Genomic DNA, 24,718 nt, shown 5'->3' on the forward strand with positions numbered 1-24,718 from the left:
GAAATAAAATATAAAGTACTGTATTGTTATCCTGTAATGGTCCAATGGTCAAGTTGCAGATATTGGGCAACATTCCTCCGGTTTCCATAACGGAAATCCATTCGTGCAAAAGGACTCCTGTTTTTCTTTGTGCCTACTCTAGTATCCACATACTCCCAAAATCTGTTGGGATTCTTTTCTAAGTAAGTTATTTTTAATCACTTTAGCGAGATTCTTTGAATTTTACTAAATTTTCATCCTAACTTTCAAGGTCAATGAGAACTATGCAAAAAGGACATTATTACATTCCAGAAGTAATAAATTATAAACAGCTTCCCAACATTTATCATGAAGATGATGCTGCACCAAAGTCCTAATTATGCAGTGATATGGGGTTGGCCTGAAGAAAGAAAATACTTTTTTTACAGAAGTACATATGTAGAATGTCTACTTCCAACCCTGCCCTCAATCTCAGCTTCTTCCCTGTGATTAAGTTACTTCACATTCCGGAATGATGTTCATGCAGCTCATGTACCACCTGGTGTGCTTCAATCTGCTAGACTGACACTACATATTTTCTTCCTATTAACTTATATGAATGGAATTCAGATACAAGATTCTATGGCAGCAACAGTGCTCCACTGCTTTTTTCTTTAGAAAATTTCCCCAGCCTTTAAACTATGATAATTTCCCAAGAACATACATGGAACCTAGTACTTTGGTTAGAACAGAAGGTGCTGCTAGGGGAGTACAGAAAGGAAATGCATGTGTGTTATACCTTACATATATTTAATTAATATATTTAAACAGTGGAGGGACCTAGGCAGGAGAATCCAAACATGGGGTGCCACCAGAGAAAATAACCATTATCTATCTAATTATCATCCATCTGAAATTTGCAGGTTGCAACATGGAAAAAGGCATGCACAGGTAATACCAAGAAATCCTTGTGATATAGCTAAGGTTAAATAATTCTTATTTGTCAATTATTTTATATTGCACTTACATATTGTATTTCTAACACATTATTCCTTTCAAATATTTTAAAACATTTAATAAGGGATGCTGTCCCCCACATCCTCTCTACCCCCTTTTCTGAACGCTGCATGTTGGGAGTTTCCTGCAACAGCAATAACTATCCTTCCCTTCAGCAGTCCTTCCATAAATGGAGAGCTGTGATTACAGGAATACTGCATAGAAATTACTTGTCCATCTGATTGGAGTCCACCCCTAATTGCTTGCAAGAAGGTATTTTATCAAGAGATGAATAGGAAACACCATCTTTTTAGCCACGTTTAATATATTGTTTTGTCTGCTGTTTTCACTATTCATAAGATATACTGCAGTATTTCCTAAGCTCAACTGCCCTTGCACCACGAAATATTTTAAAATAAAACTAAGCAGTTTTTCCATCTTGCTTATTAATAGATTTCGGTTCAATTCTTCAAATTTTAATTTTTCACACACAGAAGTATTTCTAAAATGGCATTACATTTAAATGCTGCTTATTCCTTAGTTTTTCCTCTGTATCTTTCCCCTCGTTTTGATGTCTAATGCCTCAAAACAGAGTCACAGATGCTCGAGGCTTGTGAATTCAAGATTAAAAAAATCTAGAAAAACCTAAGTAGAAAGAGAATACCTCACTTTATTTGACATTGCTAAAAACATATCAGCACAAATGACTGAGCACTGTTGGGACTGCAGGATGAACAATCAATAGAGAAAGAAAGATAGAGCCACGTTCTGCCCCTGGAACTGCAACCAACAGCCGAGATACTATTTTTTGCAATGGTTGACTAAATATGGTCAGGGAAGAGAGAGGCAGAAGAGAGTCTGTTTGCCTGGGAGTGGATGTTTTGAATGCTTAGCTGCCTATAAAGCTGAAACAGTTTTGCTCGCTCACTCTGAGAGGCAAATAGATCCAGTCGAAATAGCATGTATGTGGGAGCCCTGACCTTAACAACATCTATTCGACATCTGAAGACAGAAAATAGCTACAACAAATCTGGCTGGAAACTAAAACCCAAGGAAGAAGAGAGACGAAGCGTAACATCTGAAGTGAAGGAAGGGGGAAATACTTTATTGGGAAGGGGTGGGGGAGATGCAGGTGCATGCTTAATTTTTAAGATTTTGTGAACATTTTTTCCGTTGTTTTCAACTGACAAACAAGAAGACTTTGTCCTGCTTTGGGTTTCCTAGCAGCCTTACCCTGGATATTTTACTTTCAGTCTTGCAGCCACAAGGAACTTGTTTCCACGCATCCACATAGCAGATACCTATTAAAATGCCTGTTTACGTTTTAGATGTAACTATTTTAGAAAGTGAAATATGTATTCACTTTCACCTTCTCACTGCTCCCCCTCCCACATAACGAAGAGCTGAATCAGCGAATAGAGTGAACGCTCAAGATGAGATGGCTGCTGCTGATGTCTCTCTCTAGGTCACTACCTCTCTTCCAACTGCAAATGCTGCATGATAAGCTTACAGGTAACAGAGCATTAGAAGTCCTAAATTATTCCACATGTTTAAAGGATTCCTGTCTGCATGTATCATTTAATGGACTGTTTTTGTTAATCTCTATTGTAGTTAACACTTATTGCCAGTGTGTTTAAGTATCAAGCATCTGTAAAGAGTAAATTTGGAAAAATCCTATTTAACCTAAAACCATAGACAGGTACCTGTTTGACAAGAAATCTTGTCTTAGCTGTATTTTAGAACATTGCATCCATTGCTATCTAAGCAATTTCTAAAAGTATTAATTTTAGAGAAATGCATCACCTCGTTCTCCCTTTCAAACCACATCTAGCTAGCATTTTGTGACCATTTTATTACAGTAAGGAAAAAGGATGGCAATGCATTAATTGCACAACACTTTTACTAAAAGAGAACATTAAAGGTATTTTATTCTTAAGCATTATTACAATCCAGTTCAAATCTGAAAACAAGCAAGTTATAATTCTTATGCTGCATTGCTGTTCTTCCTTGTAGTACTGTGCTAGCTACTGCTAGGCTCTGATTTGCTCTCTATCAGCTGCACTAGCTTTTTGTCATGGGCTGCAGAAATTGAACATACATGGTTTTGCTCTTGCCTGACTACCATTTAGATGTTTTACCCAAGCTTTTCTCTAAATTAATACTTATGAGAACCTATTTCCTTGTTCAGATCACAGATCAATGTCACAAATGCAATTAAGCATCTTTCAAAACAGTTATTTATACATTTCACCTCTTAAAAATAGCTGACCCCACAAACAAATTTTATAGGTTTTTGCCACCTGATCTTGTAATTTCTATGCCACACTAACAGATTCAACAGAAAGAGATGGAATTAATTAGATGGCTAAATATTGCAATATATCTGATATAGTAAATGTAGTAAGCTGGCGAATGACTCTGTATTGCAAATATAGGAACTATTGCATGAACTTAACTATTTCCTAAGTGTTCAGTAAGGACCAGCTCACAATCCATGAACTAGAGCCAACTATAGGCCAAATCCTAACATTTAGAAGATTTCCCGTCACCCGCTTTGAATTTTGTACTCAGCATCATCTTCAATAACCCGATAAAAAAAATTGTGGGAGCTACAACAAACTACTAGCATTGGGATTTTTACAAAGAAAATATTTCCATTTCATTTGGATAATTGCCGTCAGCTTCTAGAATGAACAGAATTAAATATGGATACAGACAGCCAACAAACCAAGCTCGAAGTGGAGTACAACATCCCATTTCATGGATATAATTGGTACAGCCAACTTTTGATGAAGGCACATTATTCTTCATATGCAAGCTTAATTGACAGTAAGAAGAAACAGAAGTCCAGACAAGTACTTGAAATCCTCATAGACAAACAATGACTTTTAATATGCTTTGAACTGCTGCGCAGGTAAACTACACTGTGAATTTTAGCTTCACCAGCAGATTAAAACAAAAACCAGTTCCTGAAATTAATTGGGAACAATTATTTTGCACTTTAGGATAAAGAAAAAATGTTTTCAGTTTCAACTGGCAATTAGCAGCTGTTAAAACCTGTCCAGAGCACATACTTCTTTATGTACCCATATGCAGATACAATATTATGGAATGTAAAGAAGTATGTATTTTTGGCAGGTATGAACTACAACTAAAAGAAAACTGAACTAAGCGGATCAAAAAATGAGGAATCCACTTTAGTCGTATTTGGGTGAAAGGATCAGGTGAATAGTAGTACAATTTGTGAAACATTAACATTTGTCTAAGTGTTGCATATATCTTCATTGCCAGAGTAATATTGGTTGTAGAAGCAGACACTTCATTTCCTATCCTAAATCTATCCTAAGAAAATAAAATCAACATCTCTAGAATAAACAATAAAAACATGACACTTGTGTAAGCATGTAGGTGTGAGAATATCACTACTAATCAATTGAGGGTCATAACCTTTTTAAAAAAAAAAAATAGCTGAAAACTCAGGGTAAGTGGATTTGATATTATGGCACAATGCCATCTAAGCCATAAGGCATCATATACTTGCTTATGTTGCAAGTAGCCATCTCTAAATTCTCATTCATTTCATGTGTAAAGCTTTCATATGTCAGCAACCTTATGTCTTTAGTTCCCAAAGGCTTGTTTTCAAAAATCAGAAGAATGCTAATTAAAGTTTTGAGAAATTTAAAGATGGTAGATTAAATCTGAATATCATGAGGGAAAATTTGAACCTCAAAATATGAAATTACCTTGCTATTTGTTAAACAGGTTTTCTGATTAAGAGTTAAGAAATGAAATGCTTGCTCTACCCCTAAACTATTACTTGCAAGAACCAAGTAAAATCTGAAAAAACAAGAGCTGAAGCCTTAAAGAAACATTCATAATACATATATTAATTCAGCTCATATTAACATTTCATATATCAAACAATTCATAAGTAGTACAGATTCTCAAAAGCAAATTCTAGCTGTTACTAAATGGAGTAATGTTAAAAATATCAAAAGTTTTCAAATTCAGATTATATTAAAGATGTGAATGTTTCTTATTATATAGATTTGAAATTTAAGGTTATAGTTTTTGTGTATGTTGCAAGCACATTTTGTTTTAGCCAGCAACCAATATTTAAAGATAGTTTGTAAAGCAACACTGGTATTATAACTAACACTACAATCAACCAATTTATAATCTAAGAGAAGAATTCACTAGCAGTAAAGGAATCAAACCTTGCTTATTTCTATGAAGCACTGCTCATTTCTAGAAATAGGGCACCTGAGCAACAAATTAAAGATTAACTTTTGAAGGCTCACATTCTTAAAATTGAGCATTAACATGAGTCAGACTTTGCACCTTTTCCTGCACCAGTATTGTAAACAAGCAGCAAAACAAACCTTAGATAAAAATCGCATAGAACTCGGTAAAGTCTTGTTTCTCTTAGAACATAGCCACACTATAATGTCATCCCCATCACTTAGGTCAGCTGTTGAATTCTAGCTAAGCACAAGCTGAACTCTGGACATCTGCTGACACAGTTGTAACTCAAACATCTCAACCATTTGACTGACAAGGATAACAGATGCTGACATTATCAAATGCTACCATGCTTCTTTCCATGGTCACTTTTTATCCTGATATAGCTAGTACATGAAACTATTGCCATCCAAAAGAACACTTGAGCAGCTGGACCTGTACAACAGTTTCCATATAACTGATAAAAATAGATACCAGTTTTATTGCTGCTCAAGGTTTAAGCCAAATATTTGCCGTTTCTGTATATAAAAACAAGGAATGAGTGCATATTTACAGAAATCTCATCACCACCAGGGCACTCTGCAACAAAGCTGGCAGGATACATTTAATGTATGCATTATTAATATATAAGTTGAATATTACCCTTCCTTTCGATTGGCTCAGTGTAAGCCTTTAAATATCATATTGATTTACTGCATGTACTGACATTTCTTCAAAATCAAAAGTGTATGCACTTTTAACTCTGATATCAAGGGTTATGTATTATGATAATTGAAACAACAAGGAGAGGTAAGAACTGTTTATGTAAACACACACACACACACACACACACACACACACACACACAGAGAGAGAGATGTTCTATATTGAATGAACATTACTACAGAAAAGGCCTTATAGAACACGGAAATATGAACCAAGGTTGTTCCAAAGTACAACTATAGAAGCATTTGTCGAACACCACTAGCAAGCTAACATTGCTCCTTCTTCACCTTCCCGTAATCAGTTCTCTGTCAACAGCTGCTGTAATTAAATGTGGCAGTAGCAAACTAATATAAAAATAGTATTCTCTTTAACTGAAGTAATCCCCTTGGGAGATAAATATGATACCTGATAGCCAAGAGAAACACATTACTAGTATTAAATAGTTCAACATTCACGAGAACATTCAATTTTAAGGCCATGACTTAAAATCTTCTTTTATGAATCTTCTATTATGATTAGAAGTTACGATCACAAAAAACATACAAAGAGAACAAAATCAACTATTGCAAGCCACGAAAGTGTTTTCTCCTATTGTTTAACATTTGGAGTTTCACTTTTTTGAACTTTTTATTATAGAAAGATGAGCCATTTAGGGAAACTTTGGAAAATTGTAAATTTAAAAAGGAATATATACCGCATACAGCTCTTGTATTCACACAATAACACTTTAATGAACACAACATGGAAACAATTGTATGCCTCTTAAACTTCAATGCTTTGCTAAAGCTGGTAAAATGGAACCAAATCACTTGTTTAATGGATTTGGTCCCCTTCAACCAGCTGTAGCTATGTATTGATCACTACAGGACAAATGCTTTCATCAACAAGATATGTTAATAATGGAAATAATATTCAAGAAAAAGAAGGCTTTTTAAAAGCAGTCAAGCACATGAATGCAAACAAACTATCAAAAACTGACCACCAGCATCTATTCCTGGCAAACTTATAGTAGGGACCTCACTTCCAAACCAAAATCCACAATATTGGAAATTGTGTCTCATCCGCACATTCTTATTGTATATCAATATGAATTTGAAGTTAATAGTTCCTCTTGCTTTATGTCACTGTTTTTTTTTTTAAAGAGTAAATGTATGTCAGTTTTTATAAAATAAATGCAAAATACATGTAAATATATTTGTGCTACAATTCCTCTATTTTAATACTATCTTTGTACAACTCAAATTAAGTTTAAAGAGTAGCAAGCATTCACTAAGACCTCTTTTCTATTGTGTTCTACAAAAACTAACAAAGATGAAAATGAAACTACAGTGTTTTTTCAACACCAAAGGGCCAATACAGATATCAAGCACCACTATAAAAGCTTAAGATGAGATGAATCTATGATAGTAGTACTCTTCCACAAGGGCATTATGGGATCAAAAACTATCCTATTAAATCAGATCAAATTGATACGGTTAACATGCAACTATTATATATCAAGTCATAGTCAAAACAAAAAAAAAATCCTTCCAGTAGCACCTTAAAGACCAACTAAGTCAGTTCTTGGTATGAGCTTTCGTGTGCATGCACACTTCTTCAGATACACTGAAACAGAAGTTTCCAGACCCTTCTATATAGTGAGAAGGTGGGGAGGGGTATTACTCAGAAGGGTGGTGGGAATGGGTGATTGTTTTGACTATGGCAGACCAACACGGCTACCTATCTATATCAAGTCATAGTTTGGAGAAAGTAACTACAAAGGTACCTTGGGTTAAGTACTTAATTCGTTCTGGAGGTCCGTTCTTAACCTGAAACTGTTCTTAACCTGAAGCACTACTTTAGCTAATGGGGCCTCCTGCTGCCGCTGCCCGATTTCTGTTCTCTTCCTGAAGCAAAGTTTTTAACCTGAGGTAATATTTCTGGGTTAGCCGAGTCTGTAACCTGAAGCATATGTAAACTGAGGTAGCAGTGTAATGGCATTATTCCAGGGCTGAAGCACTAGGATCTAAAGACTGAGTTGATAAGCTTGTTAATAAATTCAAAGAAGAGCAGGGGAAAGCATTGCAGGCAGTCTAATTTTATAGTTATCACATGACTAGAAGTACAAAGTAAGTAGAATAGCTTTTACTAAAGCTTTGGGAAAGCAATCGGTGTCCAGATAAAAAGTAATTGTGTAAGCAACGGGAACAAATTAAGCAAACTTAAGTACACTGTAAACTTAAGTACATCTTTCTGGAAATAAATCCCATTGAGTTTAATGAGTTTAAGTTCTGAGCAGACATGAAGAGCATTCACTTTTAAATTAACTATGACCTGGTTTGCACATAATACTAAGACAGACTATGACTTAGCACATGAAGCGAAGACTGCAGCTGCTTTGCTTCTCTATCCAGTCATGCTGGTGCTGTGAACTAAAATGTGGTTTGGTTTAACATGTCATCTGAAACCAGGCTCATAGTTTCTCTTTCTTGACAAATCACAAGCTTCAAACCTTCAATAAACTTTGTTACAGCTCATGACTTGTATGGAACTAAGCCAAACCATGCCTAAATTCACAGCAGGAAGAAAACCAGAGGAGGAGAAAAGCAGCTACAATCTCTTCTCCAGGAACCAGCATGCAAAGCAAAGCTATACTTCTAAGAAATGCTAAGATTTATAGAAAAATATTAAATGCCAGGACTCTGGCATTTATTTAAACATCACCTTCTAGGATACAGTTATAGGACCAAAATTAGAATGGGAGAGATGAACTAATATTTCTATTGAAATACATTGTTGTGAGTTCGTGCAGCAAAGAAACAATACATTTACAACATAGTTAAAATATTGCTTTCATTTCCTCTGAACAGTAGCGCGCGCGCACACACACACACACACGAGTCATACACAAATGGTTAATATTTTTTTAATAAAAAATGAGGGCCGGACCACACAGATGCAGAGATTGCCTATGCCAAGCAAAATGACCTGAATTATTTCTTGCCCACTGGGTCCAACTATCCCAACTCTGGGCCCATAATGTAAGCATGACATTTTTACAGGGTCGATGTGCATAAAACTCAGTGAATACATAACTAATGATATAAGGATCTTGCTAGTGTAATTATTTAGCTACAGTAACTTGTGGACTATTGCAATGCACTCAATTTGGGGCTGTCCTTGAAGACAATTCAGAAACTTCAATAGGTCCAAAATGCAGCAGATTACTGGCTGGGATTCTATTTAGAAGTCTTATAACCTCTGTTTTAAAACTGCTGCAGTGGCTGCCAGTTCATTTACAAGCGCCCAATTCAAGGTGCTCATATTAGTGTTTAAAGCTCAACTAAGGGCCTTTCTTTCTACCAACCTCCATCCTTACAGACTTTTTCAGGTGTTAAGATATGCAGAGGAAGGTCTCTTTGTAGTTCTATCACCAGCTGCCATATAGGGGCATAGAATCTCCTGCTCAAGAGCAGGGCAGCAGGCCATCCAAAGCTATAAAAGTTTCCAAATGCTGTTTTGCACAGTGCAGGTCCCATATAATCTCTTCTAGTATATATTTTTCTTAGGCTGTCTTCACACTAGTTTGCAGTGGCATCTACCAACAGGTGGCACTGTAAACGACAGTGTACCTACAGCCTTCTGAGAGCTGCAGAATTATGGCAGCAGAGAGTTGTGGAGGAATGAGGTGCTGGGAAGCATTTTCTTATGCAACTCTAATACTTGGGAAATGTGTCTTTATTTCTAACTTTGAGGACCAGTGTCATGGTTTTGATACATCAGTTACTAGCTATTTCATTCCAAGGCTCTTCTATATCAATCCTCTTCATGGTTTCTATCAGCATGCCTCAAATATATCACTTCTCGACCTATTCAGTTACCTGAATTTTTAAGCAATGAGAATACAATTTCATTCTCAACACAATAATATGTTATAGCCATGTACTGGTAGCCTAAGCAGCCCCACATGATGGCTATTATCAGAGTCCAAAAAGAAGGAATTATGGTGGCAATCAGATAAACATGGGCAGCAGTTAACAACACAGGATAAAAATAAAGGATTGAGGTGGGATGGAAATACAAATGCAATTACACATGAAACATATCATAATATAAACTGCACATGTGTACACAGGCCCTGCATTGTGTCTGAATAGCAGCATATATTACAGTGGAACCTTGGTTCTCAAACTTAATTCGTTCCGGGAGTCCATTTGACTCCCGAAACCAGTTCTGCAATGCTCACTTGGGCTGCTGGGAACATTTAAACCACCTAGCAACAGAAAAGCCATAATGTACAAATGAAACTTGCATCTGAAAAAATGTATAGTCTTTCCCACAATGAAATCTATTTTTTTTTCTTGCTGAACTTTAGGAACTAACAAATGTTTACTGTACCTTGGATTTCCTCTTAGTGCAGCATGATGGAGAGCATTAAATCCATTGTTATTTGTAATAGTAACATCTGCTCCAGCTTCTAAAAGTACGGCCAAGATGTCATCACGTTTTTTACTTATTGCATCATGAAGGGGTGTGTCACCCTCAGAATCCTAAAAATAGGCATTAGTTAATTCCTGCTTATACTGCATATTTGCAGAGAAAACGTCTGATGCGAAAGTTACATTTAGTAATTTGTGTTATATAAAGATTACATTTACTGTATACAGAACATAAAAACACGAATGTTAACTTGATCAATGCAAAATGTAACTTTTGATAAAATACTATGATCTTTTAATCCCTATGTTTCAGCTGAGGTTGCTTTCCCCACTCCAATACCACCACTGGGCTATCTAAGGACTATCATGCCATGAGGGGAGAAGGAAAAGATAGAAAATACTGGAGAGCTGTCCATCATCTAGCATCTAGCTCCCTATATTTCAGCTGAAGTGGTCCTGCCTTCTCCTAAACTATTCCAGTAGGCTACTGGAATACCTATCTTGCCCTGAGGGGAGGAGAAATACAACTTTCAATATAACTTTTCCCCTTTGTAGCTTCCTTTTTGTTGCTTCATTCTACAATTTAAATTTATGCTTACTGTTTCTATGTAAACCGCTTTGTAAGGTTCATCTGAATAGCAGCATATATTACAGTGGAATGATGAAAATGTCTAATACATTTCCATCTATGTTTGAGGAATTCCAATAGTTATTTTGTCATTTGTTTGGAAATTGTATCTGTAGTATCTGTAAATACTAAGTGTAGTTTCCACACACTATTTAAAAGACACCTCTTGTATAGTGTGTTGAAATAGTCCAATGTCGACATAATCAAAGCATATACCAAAGCATGCTTCGCTACAGCCATAAACTGGCCTGCAGGAGCACAGCTGTGAATGGAAGTGTCCCCAGACTGTAAACCTGATAAAGTGATACCTATCCCATCCAGAAGAGGTTGAACACCCATTTCCAGATCAGCTTGTTCACCCTCATCCAGTTCATTACAGCCTCTCAACATTGACTAAGAGTTTTCCACTGCCTTCCTGGCATCTGATGGGAGAGCGTTGGGTGCCATCAGTATACCGATATGATTGCACTCCAGATTGCACCACAGCTCTCCAGATCTCTAGATAACATCTTGCAATGTAATACATCAACACACCATGCTATCACTGAACATACATGCACTCATTAATAAACGATGAAGCCCTTACTATCAGAGGAAACCAACTTCATTGAAATTTGAGAGATACTGTTTCAATCAATAGCAGAAGATCCCCGAGATTACAAAAGTTGTCTGTCTATGATCTAAACTATTAAACACCACAGAAGAGCAACAACTGAACTGATAGTAACATGTTCAAGTCAAATCGAAGAAATAATGGCAACAAATCAAGGTTATGATTGCATAGATCAATGTTATAATGCATGTTAAAGGTCATAATTGCATATATTTCCATATACATATCAATGTATACAACAAGAAAAACTGCTCAAATCTAACAATTATATGGAAATTTGGAGGCAGATCCCATTTTATAACTTTAATGTTATTTATGTACATTCAAAAACTCCACATTTCCATACATTTTATTGTATCAAAACAAATAATAAACAGGAGCTTAAATTACCTGGAGGCTGGGGTGGCAACCAAAGTCCAGTAATGTCTTTACTACTTGGAGATGACCTTTATTAACAGCAATATGAAGTGGTGTCTGTCTACGTTTATTGCGAGCATTAAGATCTGCACTGCCTCTGTGCAAAACTTCTATTACAGCTCCTTCATCACCAAAAGCTGCATGGTGAACAGCCCTGTCTCCATCTTTGTCCTAAATGATCAAGATTCAGTGGAATTAGTCATATTACTCTTGAACTGGACAATAACTCTGGCTCATGATTAAGCACTTTCTATACCAATAGCGGGACGCGGGTGGCGCTGTGGGTAAAAGCCTCAGCGCCTAGGGCTTGCCGATCGAAAGGTCGGCGGTCCGAATCCCTGTGGCGGGGTGCGCTCCCGTTGCTCGGTCCCAGCGCCTGCCAACCTAGCAGTTCGAAAGCACCCCCGGGTGCAAGTAGATAAATAGGGAATGCTTACTGGCGGGAAGGTAAATGGCGTTTCCGTGTGCTGCGCTGGCTCGCCAGATGCAGCTTTGTCACGCTGGCCACGTGACCCAGAAGTGTCTCCGGACAGCGCTGGCCCCCGGCCTCTTAAGTGAGATGGGCGCACAACCCTAGAGTCTGTCAACCCTAGAGTCTGTACGGGCAGGGGTACCTTTACCTTTACCTTTATACCAATAGCAAAACTGTCTTATACAGGTCTTCACAACATGAATTTCGTTATTGAACCAACCAATATCTACTGATGTTTTATTTATGTTTTATGGATACTTTTACTGTTTTTATTATATTGTACAGGTTGTATACTGCCTATATATTTCTTTTGAAAAAGAGGTTTATTAAATAAATAAATTGCCACAAAGGAAAATGCTGCAATGGTATAAAACATCACAATTATCCTAATAGTTAGAAAAAGAATAAATGAGAATACTGTATAAAGTACAGTCCATGTGACATTTTGGCAAGATGTGAACAACACAAATTGCACTACTTATGCATCACACCAGTTATTTTGCTGTTAAAATGTACAACTATTCCATGTAATAGTCTAGTGAAGTTACAATGCAATGACTAGGGCAGAACTCTATGGTTTAGTAGGGCAGCACAAGCAGCAGAACATGGGTTTTGTGCCTCTTCACTTGAAAGTGCAGTCCCTATCACAATATGGATGTCTCATCTCTTGAATGGCCGCTGTTAAACTATGTAATTATCACAATTCGTATTTTTCTGCATTTCATTTCGTTCTGACCTCACTGTTTACAATCCTCTCCCCAAGGTACAGGCATATATGTACATACCTGCAACTCAGGATAATAGGATAATACTGAATACATCAGATGAAGTGGACAATAGTCCACAAAAGTTTATTAATATGTCTGTTAGTCTTTTAAGATGCCCCAAGGCTATGGTGTTTTTGCTTAAAAAGACTGAAAACAATCAAATTAAACAGATTGCAATAAAAGGAGTCATAAAAAGTAAAAATATTCCTTAGCCAGAAACATTTATAAATGACTGATCTGAAAGTTTAAAATCAGTATGTAACACTAAGTGACTTCTATTAGTAGCATTTAGTTGACAAATTAAATATTTAAATACCTCAGCTTCTACATCCACATTCTGCTTCAGAAGCAATTTCAAAATATCAACATGCCCATTCTGACTAGCAGCTTGCATAGCTGTGTGTCCTGCACACTGCCCATTCACCTGGAAATACATGATAAATCAAGTCAAGGCAGCTTACAAATACAGCATACATTTATTATATGTACATATGCTCAAGAACTGCACCAAACTATCTAGAGAACAAATTCAATATTGAATGACAAGTAAATAATCTAACATACTTTACAAATAATGTATTGAACACATTTTAATACTTGTCATTTGATGAATTGTCTCTTCAAATTCCAGTCTCTCTTTCACTTACCAGCTTAGCTAAAGTAATGCACCCTAAAGACCTTTAAATCTACTAAAGAATTTAAGATTTAAATTAAAATTTAAAAAATTCCAAAGGATTATGGAATGGAGTGTCAATGATCATCCTTAAAGTCATTTGGCTAGCTCGAATCAAATTCTGACAAATTATTATCTATTAAAACAGTACCAATACAACTACTTTTTCAAGACATTTTAAATGTGTATCTGTAGATCCCAAGATACAGGGAAATCCAAAGCAATACAATCAGGTGAAGGCTACATGTCATAATTCCCCATTTCTTCTCTTGGATGAACCAGGGCATTCCACCCAAATCCTAGCTACTTGATAATTATAACAAATATTTCAGGATAAAACTTCCTCTTGTGAGTTGAAACAATATAAAAAGGCTTTTGACAACAATACAGTGTACAGGTAACTAATGAAAGCAACAAGCTGAAGAACACCAGAGTTGGACTGATTTTCCCTTTTAAGCACTGTACAATTAAACTTCTTCCTTTCACTCAATGCCATTATAGCTCTAGCAGCAAAGATCATGAAAGAAAGGCCTATCTTTGTTTTGACCATTGAGAAGTGCCATTTAAAAAAGAAAAACCTAGAAAGGAATTGGAAGTATCTTTTTGCATTAACAGTTAAAACATAAAGTACTCACATCCACATCTGGTCTCTTAAGCAAATCTTCCACTTTGGCTACATCTCCATTAGCAGCTGCTTTAACCAGCTCTTCATTAAGATCCCCAGACTCTTGAGTTTCAAACAGTTTCTTCAATAACTGGGACAAGCGCTCTGTGAATATTGTAACAATTTATTTTAATACAAATCACAATATCTGAATGTTGTGATGCACTTGAATGAACTTCTGTGTATTTATAACTCAAAAACACGTAAACCAAACAAATTATCTACTTAAAATGTTGCAAATTGCTCCAGAAAAAATAGCGGCAAAAACAGATCCACCACTATATTAAGAAGCATTCCCTCTAGTAGTGAACATGGGTGGGTCAAGTGCATATCCATTTAGAAGTAAAACATGGCCAGCAAACAATACAGTACCACTTCTATATATTGAGGGTATTCATATAGCATACAGAACTATAGGACTGTACATTTAAAAACACATATAGCCCTGTGAGATTCCATGACTTACAGAATGTTGAGGAAATAGAGATAAGAAAACACTCATTTCATTGAGTGTTCAGAATGAATGGCAAAGGCAGAGAATTCTGCCTTTGGCTCCTACCTTTAGGTGTGGCTGGACAGCAGCACAGTATGTATCCTCCCACTTAACTCTAAAATTATGGATTTCTCTATTCCTTTCTATGGACAGCATTCACTTCTACTCCCCAAAGACAAGAAAAGGAAGGTTCTAAAGGAACCTAAAGTTGAGCAGACTGTGAGAGTTTAGAAATAGGTGTATAGCTGAGCGCAGCTGAGACATGAAATGGCACCTGACTTGTCTGAGTTGCCAGTGGTTCACCCACAGAATTTGTCTTACCAAGATTAAATTTCAGTTTATTGGCCTTCAATTAGCCTGACTGAGAACATGCAAGGAATTACTTCCACTGAAACTGCCTACAAGCTTTCTTGCACCATCTTGTGGACTGTCTAGTGCTTACTACTGATGGAACATTTTAGGTGCATCTGACCTAGTAAGGTTGCAGTCCTACAAATGATTACCTGGAAGTAAACCCCATGACTTCAATAGGGCTTTTTCTAAGGAGGCATGTTATTTATATCCACAACCTGCTTTTTTATTCTTCTGAAGCCATTTAGAACACCATATAACAAAAGTATCTTCTAAAATCAATTCATGTATAAAGTAAAAGCACCCAATTATCCTTCCACTCTCCTCTGGAAACAGAATAATTGACAGAACTGTTTTACATTAAGAAAATTTTATTTCCCTGAAAGTTAATGTAGTACTTTCACTAAATATTTTTCTCTTAGATAACACACCTTTCATAATTTCACATCGGGTAGACACTAACTTTCTAACTTACCCCCAGATGCATTGCTTATAGCGGAGCCTGCTGATGCTACCTTTGACACAGCAGCTGGATTGTATGTCCAAGAAGTTCCACAAACCTCTACTTTTAAGTCACTATCTGAATAGATCTGCTGGACCCTTCCAACTTTACCTAAAGTCTACATTGAAGACAAGACAGTCAAACACATTTATTATGTTACAGCTTTGTAAGTACAGATTGTCACATCCCATAATATATTTTCAATCAAGCTGAATATACCCTAGCCTCCCCCAGTCTACTGTCTTCCAAAAGGTTTGGACTATGAGTTGTATCTAATGCAAGCCCAACTCAGAGTAGATGCACTGAAATTAATGAACATGACTAACTTAGGGTAGTAGACTCATGAAATTAATTGAAACGGAGTTTTTAAAGCAACTCCCCCACACACAACTCCCATCATCCCTGACTACTGGCCATGCTGTTTGTGGCTGATGGGAGTTATAGTCCAAAACTTTGATAGTACCATGTGGGAAAAGGCACCACTATTACTTGAATCGTAACAATAGGCAAAGATGAAAGCTAGAAATGTGCAGAATAATCATTAAATTAAAATCTAGTTAATTTCTGTTATGAAGTTGTTCAGAAAGACATGTTATTTTCCAATAATTCCAGGTGTTACTTATGTGGTCCTACATCTTCCAGACCATTATAGCCATTCAAGCGCCTACTGTTGGAATTTTTTGTTTCAAATACCTTAGAGCCAGAAAATTAAGAATTTCTAAGAAAATCCATTGTTACAGCATTGTATAGTTATCCAATCCTTAGCATGAACTTGATAAATGGGGAGAGGCCAGAGAATGAGAATGACAACTGTCAGTGCTCCTCTAAAAAAAGGACATGCTTTTCCACCAACTTGTCCCTTACTCGCATCACAATGGCAAATGTAAGTAAATAGCTTGAAAATACATCCAGCAAAAGACACATACTGTATTCTCCTTCCACTGGACTAATTATATGGGGATGGTGGTCTCAATTTCCATAGGAAAAAGACCTGCCACACTTTTATTTCAAAGGGTATCACAAATATCCATACAATCTCATTGAAGGTGTTGTTAACAGAAATTAATTATGTTCTGGGATAGGCTGTGGTTGTAAAAGAACAACTAGAACAATTGTCCAGAAAGAGGGAAATGACACGTCTTCTTCACATGTTGATTTAATGAGGTATCAAGACTAACATTTCACTATCAAATTCTTCTATTTCCAAGCATTAAGAGACAGATTTATAGCATTATACAGTGGTGCCCCGCAAGACGAATGCCTTGCAAAACGAAAAACCCGCAAGACGAAAGGGTTTTTTCAGTTTTTGCGTCGCTTCGCTAGACGAATTTCCCTATGGGCTTGCTTCGCAAGACGAAAACGTCTTGCGAGTTTGTTCGCTTTTTTCCTAAAGCCGCTTAAAGAGGAGCAGTTGCGACAGACCGTGCTTCACAAGACAAAAAACATCGCAAGACGAAAAGACTCGCGGAACGAATTATTTTCGTCTTGCGAGGCACCACTGTACTAGGAATTCCCATACCAGCACCACAAGACATGAGTGGACACCAGCATCCTGACACTAATACAATGGCACAATTGACACCAGCCAATTGTGTACATGAGCAAAAATGTATAAGGGTTTTTGCACCATACTATTAGCACAAAACTGAAAGGTTTCCCTTTAGCATTGAACAGTTCCTCATTTAGAAGAAACCAAACTTAGCTTAAACTTACAGGAAGCATTGCTTCAGCCCATTCGCCATGTCCTCTTTGAAGCAGCTTAATTCTTTCTAGGTCATAACAAACTTGGACAAGATCACCCACTTGAAATTGTGAGGTACCGCCTTCAGCACCTTGAGCAGCATCTCCACTTCGGACAACGTTGGCTTTGGTCAGAACAGCAGGGTTAAAAGTCCACCTGAAAAGTATCAATGGCCATGAAACATTATGATGAAGTGTTTAGTGTTTATATTAACTGTATAGCTACATTACTAACCAATCGTAACCCACATCTGCCAGTCTACAACTGGTTGATTTTGCAAGAATCCAATATGTCTCCATGGTTGTATCTAGTAGTTTAAGGGTATCCCTCAAATGTTTAAAGTAAAATGAAAAGGATTAATGTAGTCACATTTCTGTAATAAATTACTGGCCCCACGTGCTAATTCAATTTGATAACTGACTCCCATTAAGTATCCCAGGCAAGAAATAATGGCAGAATGTACCTATTGCCACTTGGATACTGAACAACAATGTCATGATCTTCATCTATGCCACAAACTGTGCCAGTAGTAGTTAAAGTTTCAAACATTCCATCAGTCCATCCTCCGTGGCCATGCTGTAAAGACTGAACAATCTCCAAGTCAAGATCAATGTTTACTAGATCACCGATCTGCAGTCCACCAGGATTTCGGTTACCGTTTTGTTCACCTAAAGTTAGAATTTTAAAAAGACAAGATAATGTTTAGGAATCCTCATTCACTCTCACAAATAACAAAACTACCAACTGGATCCGTTGCAGTGCTAAAGTTCTCATTCTGGTAGTGCAATGATTTAACCTTGGCAGAGCAGAATTCCCTCCCCTTCTCTTTCTTGTGCACCCAGTAAATCTGGGAGCTCCCTCACAACCCTGCAGAGGAGATTTGGGAAGGAGCAGGGCAAGGAGAAGAAGTAGTGTAACCAGCAAGTGGTGAAATGTATGTAGAAGTCAACTCACTAAGAAATATAGATAATAGTATCACCATTACAGCTAACAGAAAGTAGCATACAGCTAGAAATTGTTAACTATGATAAATACTAGACAAAAAAGTATTTTTACCTTGAGTGGTGTGAATTCCCTACTAGGTTATGCACACACACAAGGTTGTATCGAATGCTGCACCAGCAGGGTTCCACTGGTACAATGGGATTTCTGTTTCTCCTCCTCACCCCAATCCCAACTCTAAATCTGTGGAAGGGGGTCCACTCAACCCTTCATAACTGTTTCTGAGGATTTGTGGGAAGCTAGAGGAGACATTCCATTGCACGCACAGAATTCCACTGCATCACTGGAGCTCCAGTATTGGATACAACACAAAGACTTAGGTCAAAATAATCACAGAGCAAAATTCAAATTATGTTACATTTAACTCACCAAGCACAGGACAGTGGTCTCTGTAGAAGGACCCTCCTTTGGCATCCTGAACACATTTAAGGTCTGACTAAAATAAAACAAATGCAGAGACACAGACACAGATCTTTAGCTTTAAGTATCTGAATACTTAAATACTGAGCCAGAATTTGTATCACAGTAGTAATCGAGTATCTAGACCATTTTTGCAACATGCTTCCCCCTAATGTTCCTTACATTATATCCTTCCTTCTGTGGCCTATGGAAATTTGAAAAATAGATGACTGTGCTTTGTGACAGATACTGTTTCAAGTGCTAATTCAAGAGCACTATAAAGGGAAATGCTAGTCCTGTTGATTTGGATGTAATTTTAAATTTTATATGGCATTTTTGTGTGGTTTTATGTAGTATTGTTGTAAACCACTGATATATTTTATGAATAAAATATATGAAAATAAATTAATGCTTTCATCAATAATCCTGTTCATGTCATGCGCCCTCTCAATCAGTCAACTCACAGAAGGCTTTGTCCAACACTATCATCCTTTGTTTCACCAGTCTAATAGTACCATGTTGTATTAAAGTTTCCCAAAATAGTCTGCAAAAGCTTAACTTGTATTTTTAAAAGTGAAAATAAACTTTCTATGCACAGTAGTTAAATAGTTTTACCAAAATTTATGGTTTCTAGAATTTTGAACAAGCACACTGAAGTATTCTGGGTGCTATTTTATCCTTTACAGGATACATAAGCAACTTATTTTAAAAAGTAATCACTACTGAATATACCGTAGATAGCAGCAAATTCTAGTATGTTTCTTCTTCCCTAACTCTTGCTTTCACTATTCCTAATCCAAATAGCAGCCATCTGGTGCTATCTCTGAAGCAATTCCCATTGGGTAAAGGTCATTCAACGCATGTACACTAAAGTGTGAAGCGAACAGGAAGAGTCTTCTAATCTGTATCATCTGGAACTAGAGGAGTAAACAAAGGAACAGGTGGTGTATACGCCAGCCATGTGCTGTTCAAAAATCTTTCTCTTTCTTACTTGAGAAAAAAACGTCCCAAGTACTAAACTTGAGGTACTGGCAGATTGCATCATGAAAAGAATATGTCATCCACCAAGTTATATGAACACACACCAGAATGATCCTAAAAAATGAAAGGCTGCTAACAGATTACCTCAGAACCAGAACATTTATAAAAAAAATACCTCAAGTACAAGGCAAAACACATATGCATTCACTCACACAGCACGCTGCGATGTTACAAATATGCTTGCTATAATCTGACCCTATATTTCTAAGGATTCATTGAAATGCACTGCTCTTTTTTCACTCCTCTCACCAATTCAGTGTGATCAGAAAGAATCAAAGCATGTACATGAAAAACAAATGACTGAGCTGCTTCCAATAGCTAGACATGTCTTTGCTTAAATAGGAAGGAAGCAAAAAAAACCTTCCAAAAGAGGATTCTAGACTCAAATGATACTTTGTTTCAGAAAGTACAAGAAATGAACAATTGTTTCAAAATAAAACTATTTCCTTCAGAATTTAGGAGAAAGGTGAATTTAAATACAGCAGCCAACACATCAGGAATAAAAGTATAATCATATTTACACATTAGTTACAAAATTTTGGCATTGGCATATAGGAAACTTTTCCTGCATACGAAATAAATCGCAAGTAAGGGACAACTGAAAATGAGTAAATCACTGTTTCCAAATTGAAAAGGAGGGGTGAAGTTTGATTAGACAATATTTGTGTAAAGTACTAAGACTACTAAACGCAGTAACAGTAAACTGAGATTTTAAAAAAGGGAATAATGACTTCACAAATGTGAAGAAATACATTGGACATACTATTATAGCAGGTATGGTCATGTTTAATGAGTCCCATTTAACACATTACTTTATTCTGCTGAAACATAGCATTTCTCAGTTTGCTACATAGCATTGTGTCAAACTGGAGAAAAGTAAAAACTGTCCGAGTTTTGCCAAAGATTCTGTAGTATTATTGGAATCACATGGGAAGTTCACTTCTAAAACTTAAAATTTAGTCAAACTTCAAAGAGCACTAAAATACAATGAAACTATCCAAATGTTTACTACAGCCTAGGATGTAAATAAATTAACATTGTATTAGGGAACTAAACTCTTTTTAGCAATTTTCTCATTTATTTTGTTGTAAATAAGTATCTTATTTACAAAACTAAATGCCTCTGATTGGAATAGAAGCTAGCTCATAAGTTGTAAGTAGTTTGCATGTTTAATGAACTGAGACCAGACTTATGCATATGCATGAGTTGTCCCTACAGCTGTAGGAACAATGAAGTGGCTAATAGCATGCAAACTGACAGAAGGATATAACAAAAGAAGATAATAGCACAGCGCAAGCCATTTTTACTGTTCCCCCATGAAGCAATTTTACTCTTTGTATTGCTTTACTCCTTACCATGCCCTCAAAGCCAACTCTGTAAAGGTTTTTAGCGCCATTGTCCCATAAAACATATGCTGCACTGTGTGGACTTGATGCACTCCAGTCTTGGATTTCAGTGACCTAGCAAAGTAAAGAAGAGGAATGGGAGTATGTTGCCAAAAAAGTAAATAATCTTTATCCACAACATATAGATAAGAATGCTTCCATTTATTAATCATTTGCTTAAAACAGTTGTGCAGCACGTTTGACTTCCCAGATGTTGCTGAACAACAACTCCCACCATCTCTGACCATAGGATGTGCTTGCTAGGGATGATAGGAATGGAAGGCCAAAGGTTACTGCGTCCTAATTTAAGACATTTATGTGCTACCTGTTGAAAAAGTTCAAGACAGCCAAGAAACAAAGTTATAATATATAAATAAAAATACGAAAAACCCCAAAAAACTACAACATCATTATTTAAATACATTAAGGCAGCACCAAAAAATGGAAAGATAAACCCCTTAACAGCCAAAGGTTTTCAAAAAGGAAGCTCTTCACATGGCATCAGGGAAAGGAGTTCCAAAGCCTGGGCACTGTCCCCCCAAAGCCCTCTTCTCTGCTCTTAGAAAATTTTGGAACACACAGGAGGGTCTCTGTTGGTGACTGAATGCTTGCATATCAGCAAAGCAGCAAGCCAAGTTATGCCTCAATATTTACACACATTTAGAGGAAGAGTCTTAATTTTCAAACTAAAATCAGCTATAAGTACCATGTCTTTCCTTAGACACAAGAAAACAGACAAACCTCCTTTATGTTTTTAACCAAGTAACAAAAGTGGAGCTTTCCTTCAATTTAAACATTAGTGAAGTAAGCTTACACAAAATATAAAAACACTGGACAACCAATAAATTCACAACATAGCAAAACATAAAACAGCTTAATTTGTCTTAAAAATCTAGCATATCAAGATAAGCATGATTTTATTCAGGAAAGGCTTTAACACAAAGAGAATTTCATTAAGAAGGTGTACACCCCATGCACACATACCCGGATCCCATTCAGGGCCCAATCTGGCACTTCAAAGCAGCCTCAATCCAGCACACATCTAGACCAGAGCTAAATCAAGAGACTTGCTGACTTTAATCAGGGTTTAAAACACTAATTAATCATGCAATCATGGGGAGTAGGTGATGTATGCATCTTCTTCAACCCCTTGACTCCCCCACCTCCTTTGGATGGGCCCTGGATGCTCTGGGCAAGCACAATCCAACATGGGACGGCCTCAACCTACTCTAGCTAAATGCCAGGTCAACCCAAATTGGTCTGGGATTCAGCGTGAGCCAGTGTACAGTTCTAAATTATGTATCTGTGTGCCACTACAAAAAAAGCAGTTTCGGTACTCAAATAGGTCTGATTTAGTGAAAGGTCAGAGTCTAGAATGAAGATCCCAAATCCAGTTGGAGAGGTTCATATGAGCATAAAAGGTAAAGGGGCCCCTGACCGTTAGGTCCAGTCACAGACAACTATGGGGTTGCGGCGCTCATCTCACTTTATTGGCCGAGGGGGCCGGCGTACAGCTTCCGGGTTATGTGGCCAGCATGTCTAAGCCGCTTCTGGTGAACCAGAGCAGCGCACAGAAATGCCGTTTACCTTCCCGCCAGAGCGGTACCTATTTATCTACTTGCACTTTGACATGCTTTGGAACTGCTAGGTTGGCAGGAGCAGGGACCCAGAATCCAAAAGCTGAAAACTTGGCTCTGTCAGAGGGAGCATAATTCTATCCTGTTCAATAGAATTCCCCACTAACAGTACCTCTACCTTGTCTGGATTATGCTTCCATTTGTTTGCCCCCATCTATTCCAGTATTGCCTAACAATGGCTTGGGGTGTCTACCACCGCCCTGGAATTATCTGGTAGAAATGTATAAGCGGAGCTGCTACGGACATTAACAGCACTTCAGGTCAAACCTCTGGATGATCTCACCCAATGGCTTCCTAGAGATGTTAAAAAGCTTGAGGGACAAAAAGGAACCCTGTAGTACTCTACTCACCAAAACCATGTGGCAGAGCAGCCTTCCCCCAGCACTGCCTTCTGGCATCAACCTTCCAGAAAGGACTAGAGTGGCTGCAACACAAGTGTCCTCAAGTTCCAAGTCAGCAAGGCAAACCAGACACAATACCAAGGCTGATCCAGGAGAATCAGTAGGTACACACATACCAGACACCCAAATCTATCCCTCAAAGGACAATAAAGATATTTTCTTGGAACCAGGCCAAAAAACATATTAGGATGGATTCAAGCAATTGGCATTATTCAGTACTAATTGGAGAAACCACCAAGCATTTCAATAGCAAGTTTAAAGGCAAGTTAGAAACTGGGTGGTAGTTAAGGGTCAGTCAGTCCCTCCCCCCCCCCCATGGGTCTCAATATGTCTTCATTTACTGCATTTCCCTTAGAGAAGCATAAGTCACTTCTGTAGTCCATGGGCGGGCTCTACTTAACAATGAGGGACCAGGATCAAGAATACAAGAATATATACGTAGACTGTCCATGTCCTCAGTGTACCTAGTGTATCATCTATACTTGTAACAGTGGAAAAGTAATCACTATAACATGACTAGATGGTACACTCACTATATCCATATTTGGCTCTGCTACTATGATGAGATCCAAGTTGGTACAGATACTAGTAACTTGACCTGCAAAATGTATTGACAGCCCCTCTTCCAGAGGGGGGCGAGGGCCTCAGCAGGATTGTCAAATACCTCAGCAGAAAAATCCCCCAGACACCAAGATATTTGAATCTGTAAATGCCCACAGGTGCATCAATGCAACAGGTCCACCAATTCTGAAGAATTATTTTGTGGCCTGTATTAAAAACCTAACCAGATATTGAACTGTGCACGACAAGGGAGTTGTCATATTCTGAACTCTTACTTTGCCTCGACGTCCATTGCCGCCATCCTGATCTTCCCATTGCCAATCAACTCCTCGTACCACCCTGGCACCTGTGAAGATTCCTCTTGCAGTGATTTTCTTTGATTTACGGCGAGACTCCAGCAACACTCTAAAATTTAATATCAAATGGTAAGTTACAAGAAATATCAGATTAAAAACTAGTTGTTCAATAGCAAATCTTTAATTTTCAAGAATCAAAAGGAACTGTTTTGATTAAAACCATGGGCTCCTTTGCAAGAATGTATGGGATAGAAATTAAATAAAAATAAATTTTAACATGTCTTAAATTTCAATACATTGGACATCTCATTATCTGAGGTGGTGACAAGACCCTTCTATATCCAACACAGTCTCAT

General features: G+C 37.3%; 1 protein-coding gene and 1 long non-coding RNA gene across 3 annotated transcripts in view; one reads left to right on the plus strand and one right to left on the minus strand.

The window, feature by feature from the left end:
- The window catches only part of MIB1 (MIB E3 ubiquitin protein ligase 1), a 44,012-nt gene that overhangs the window by 15,814 nt on the left and 3,480 nt on the right, over positions 1–24,718 (minus strand). For both annotated transcript variants that reach the window (XM_083748230.1, XM_083748231.1), the window contains exons 3-12: positions 24,342–24,471; positions 21,438–21,542; positions 19,012–19,078; positions 18,104–18,308; positions 17,613–17,796; positions 15,873–16,017; positions 14,525–14,658; positions 13,533–13,640; positions 11,951–12,148; positions 10,279–10,430 (exon numbers count right to left, since the gene is read on the minus strand). In XM_083748230.1, coding sequence (XP_083604356.1) covers positions 10,279–10,430; positions 11,951–12,148; positions 13,533–13,640; positions 14,525–14,658; positions 15,873–16,017; positions 17,613–17,796; positions 18,104–18,308; positions 19,012–19,078; positions 21,438–21,542; positions 24,342–24,471 — 1,428 coding nt within the window. The remainder of the gene's footprint in view (positions 1–10,278; positions 10,431–11,950; positions 12,149–13,532; positions 13,641–14,524; positions 14,659–15,872; positions 16,018–17,612; positions 17,797–18,103; positions 18,309–19,011; positions 19,079–21,437; positions 21,543–24,341; positions 24,472–24,718) is intronic.
- Positions 5–9,874, plus strand: LOC310848800. Its single transcript, XR_014566619.1, has 2 exons — positions 5–7,407; positions 7,864–9,874. It is a non-coding gene; the product is annotated as an uncharacterized lncRNA (long non-coding RNA).

The sequence above is a fragment of the Podarcis gaigeae genome, assembly GCF_964106915.1.
Source record: "Podarcis gaigeae genome assembly, chromosome: 7".
NCBI classification, from domain to species: Eukaryota; Metazoa; Chordata; class Lepidosauria; order Squamata; family Lacertidae; genus Podarcis; species Podarcis gaigeae.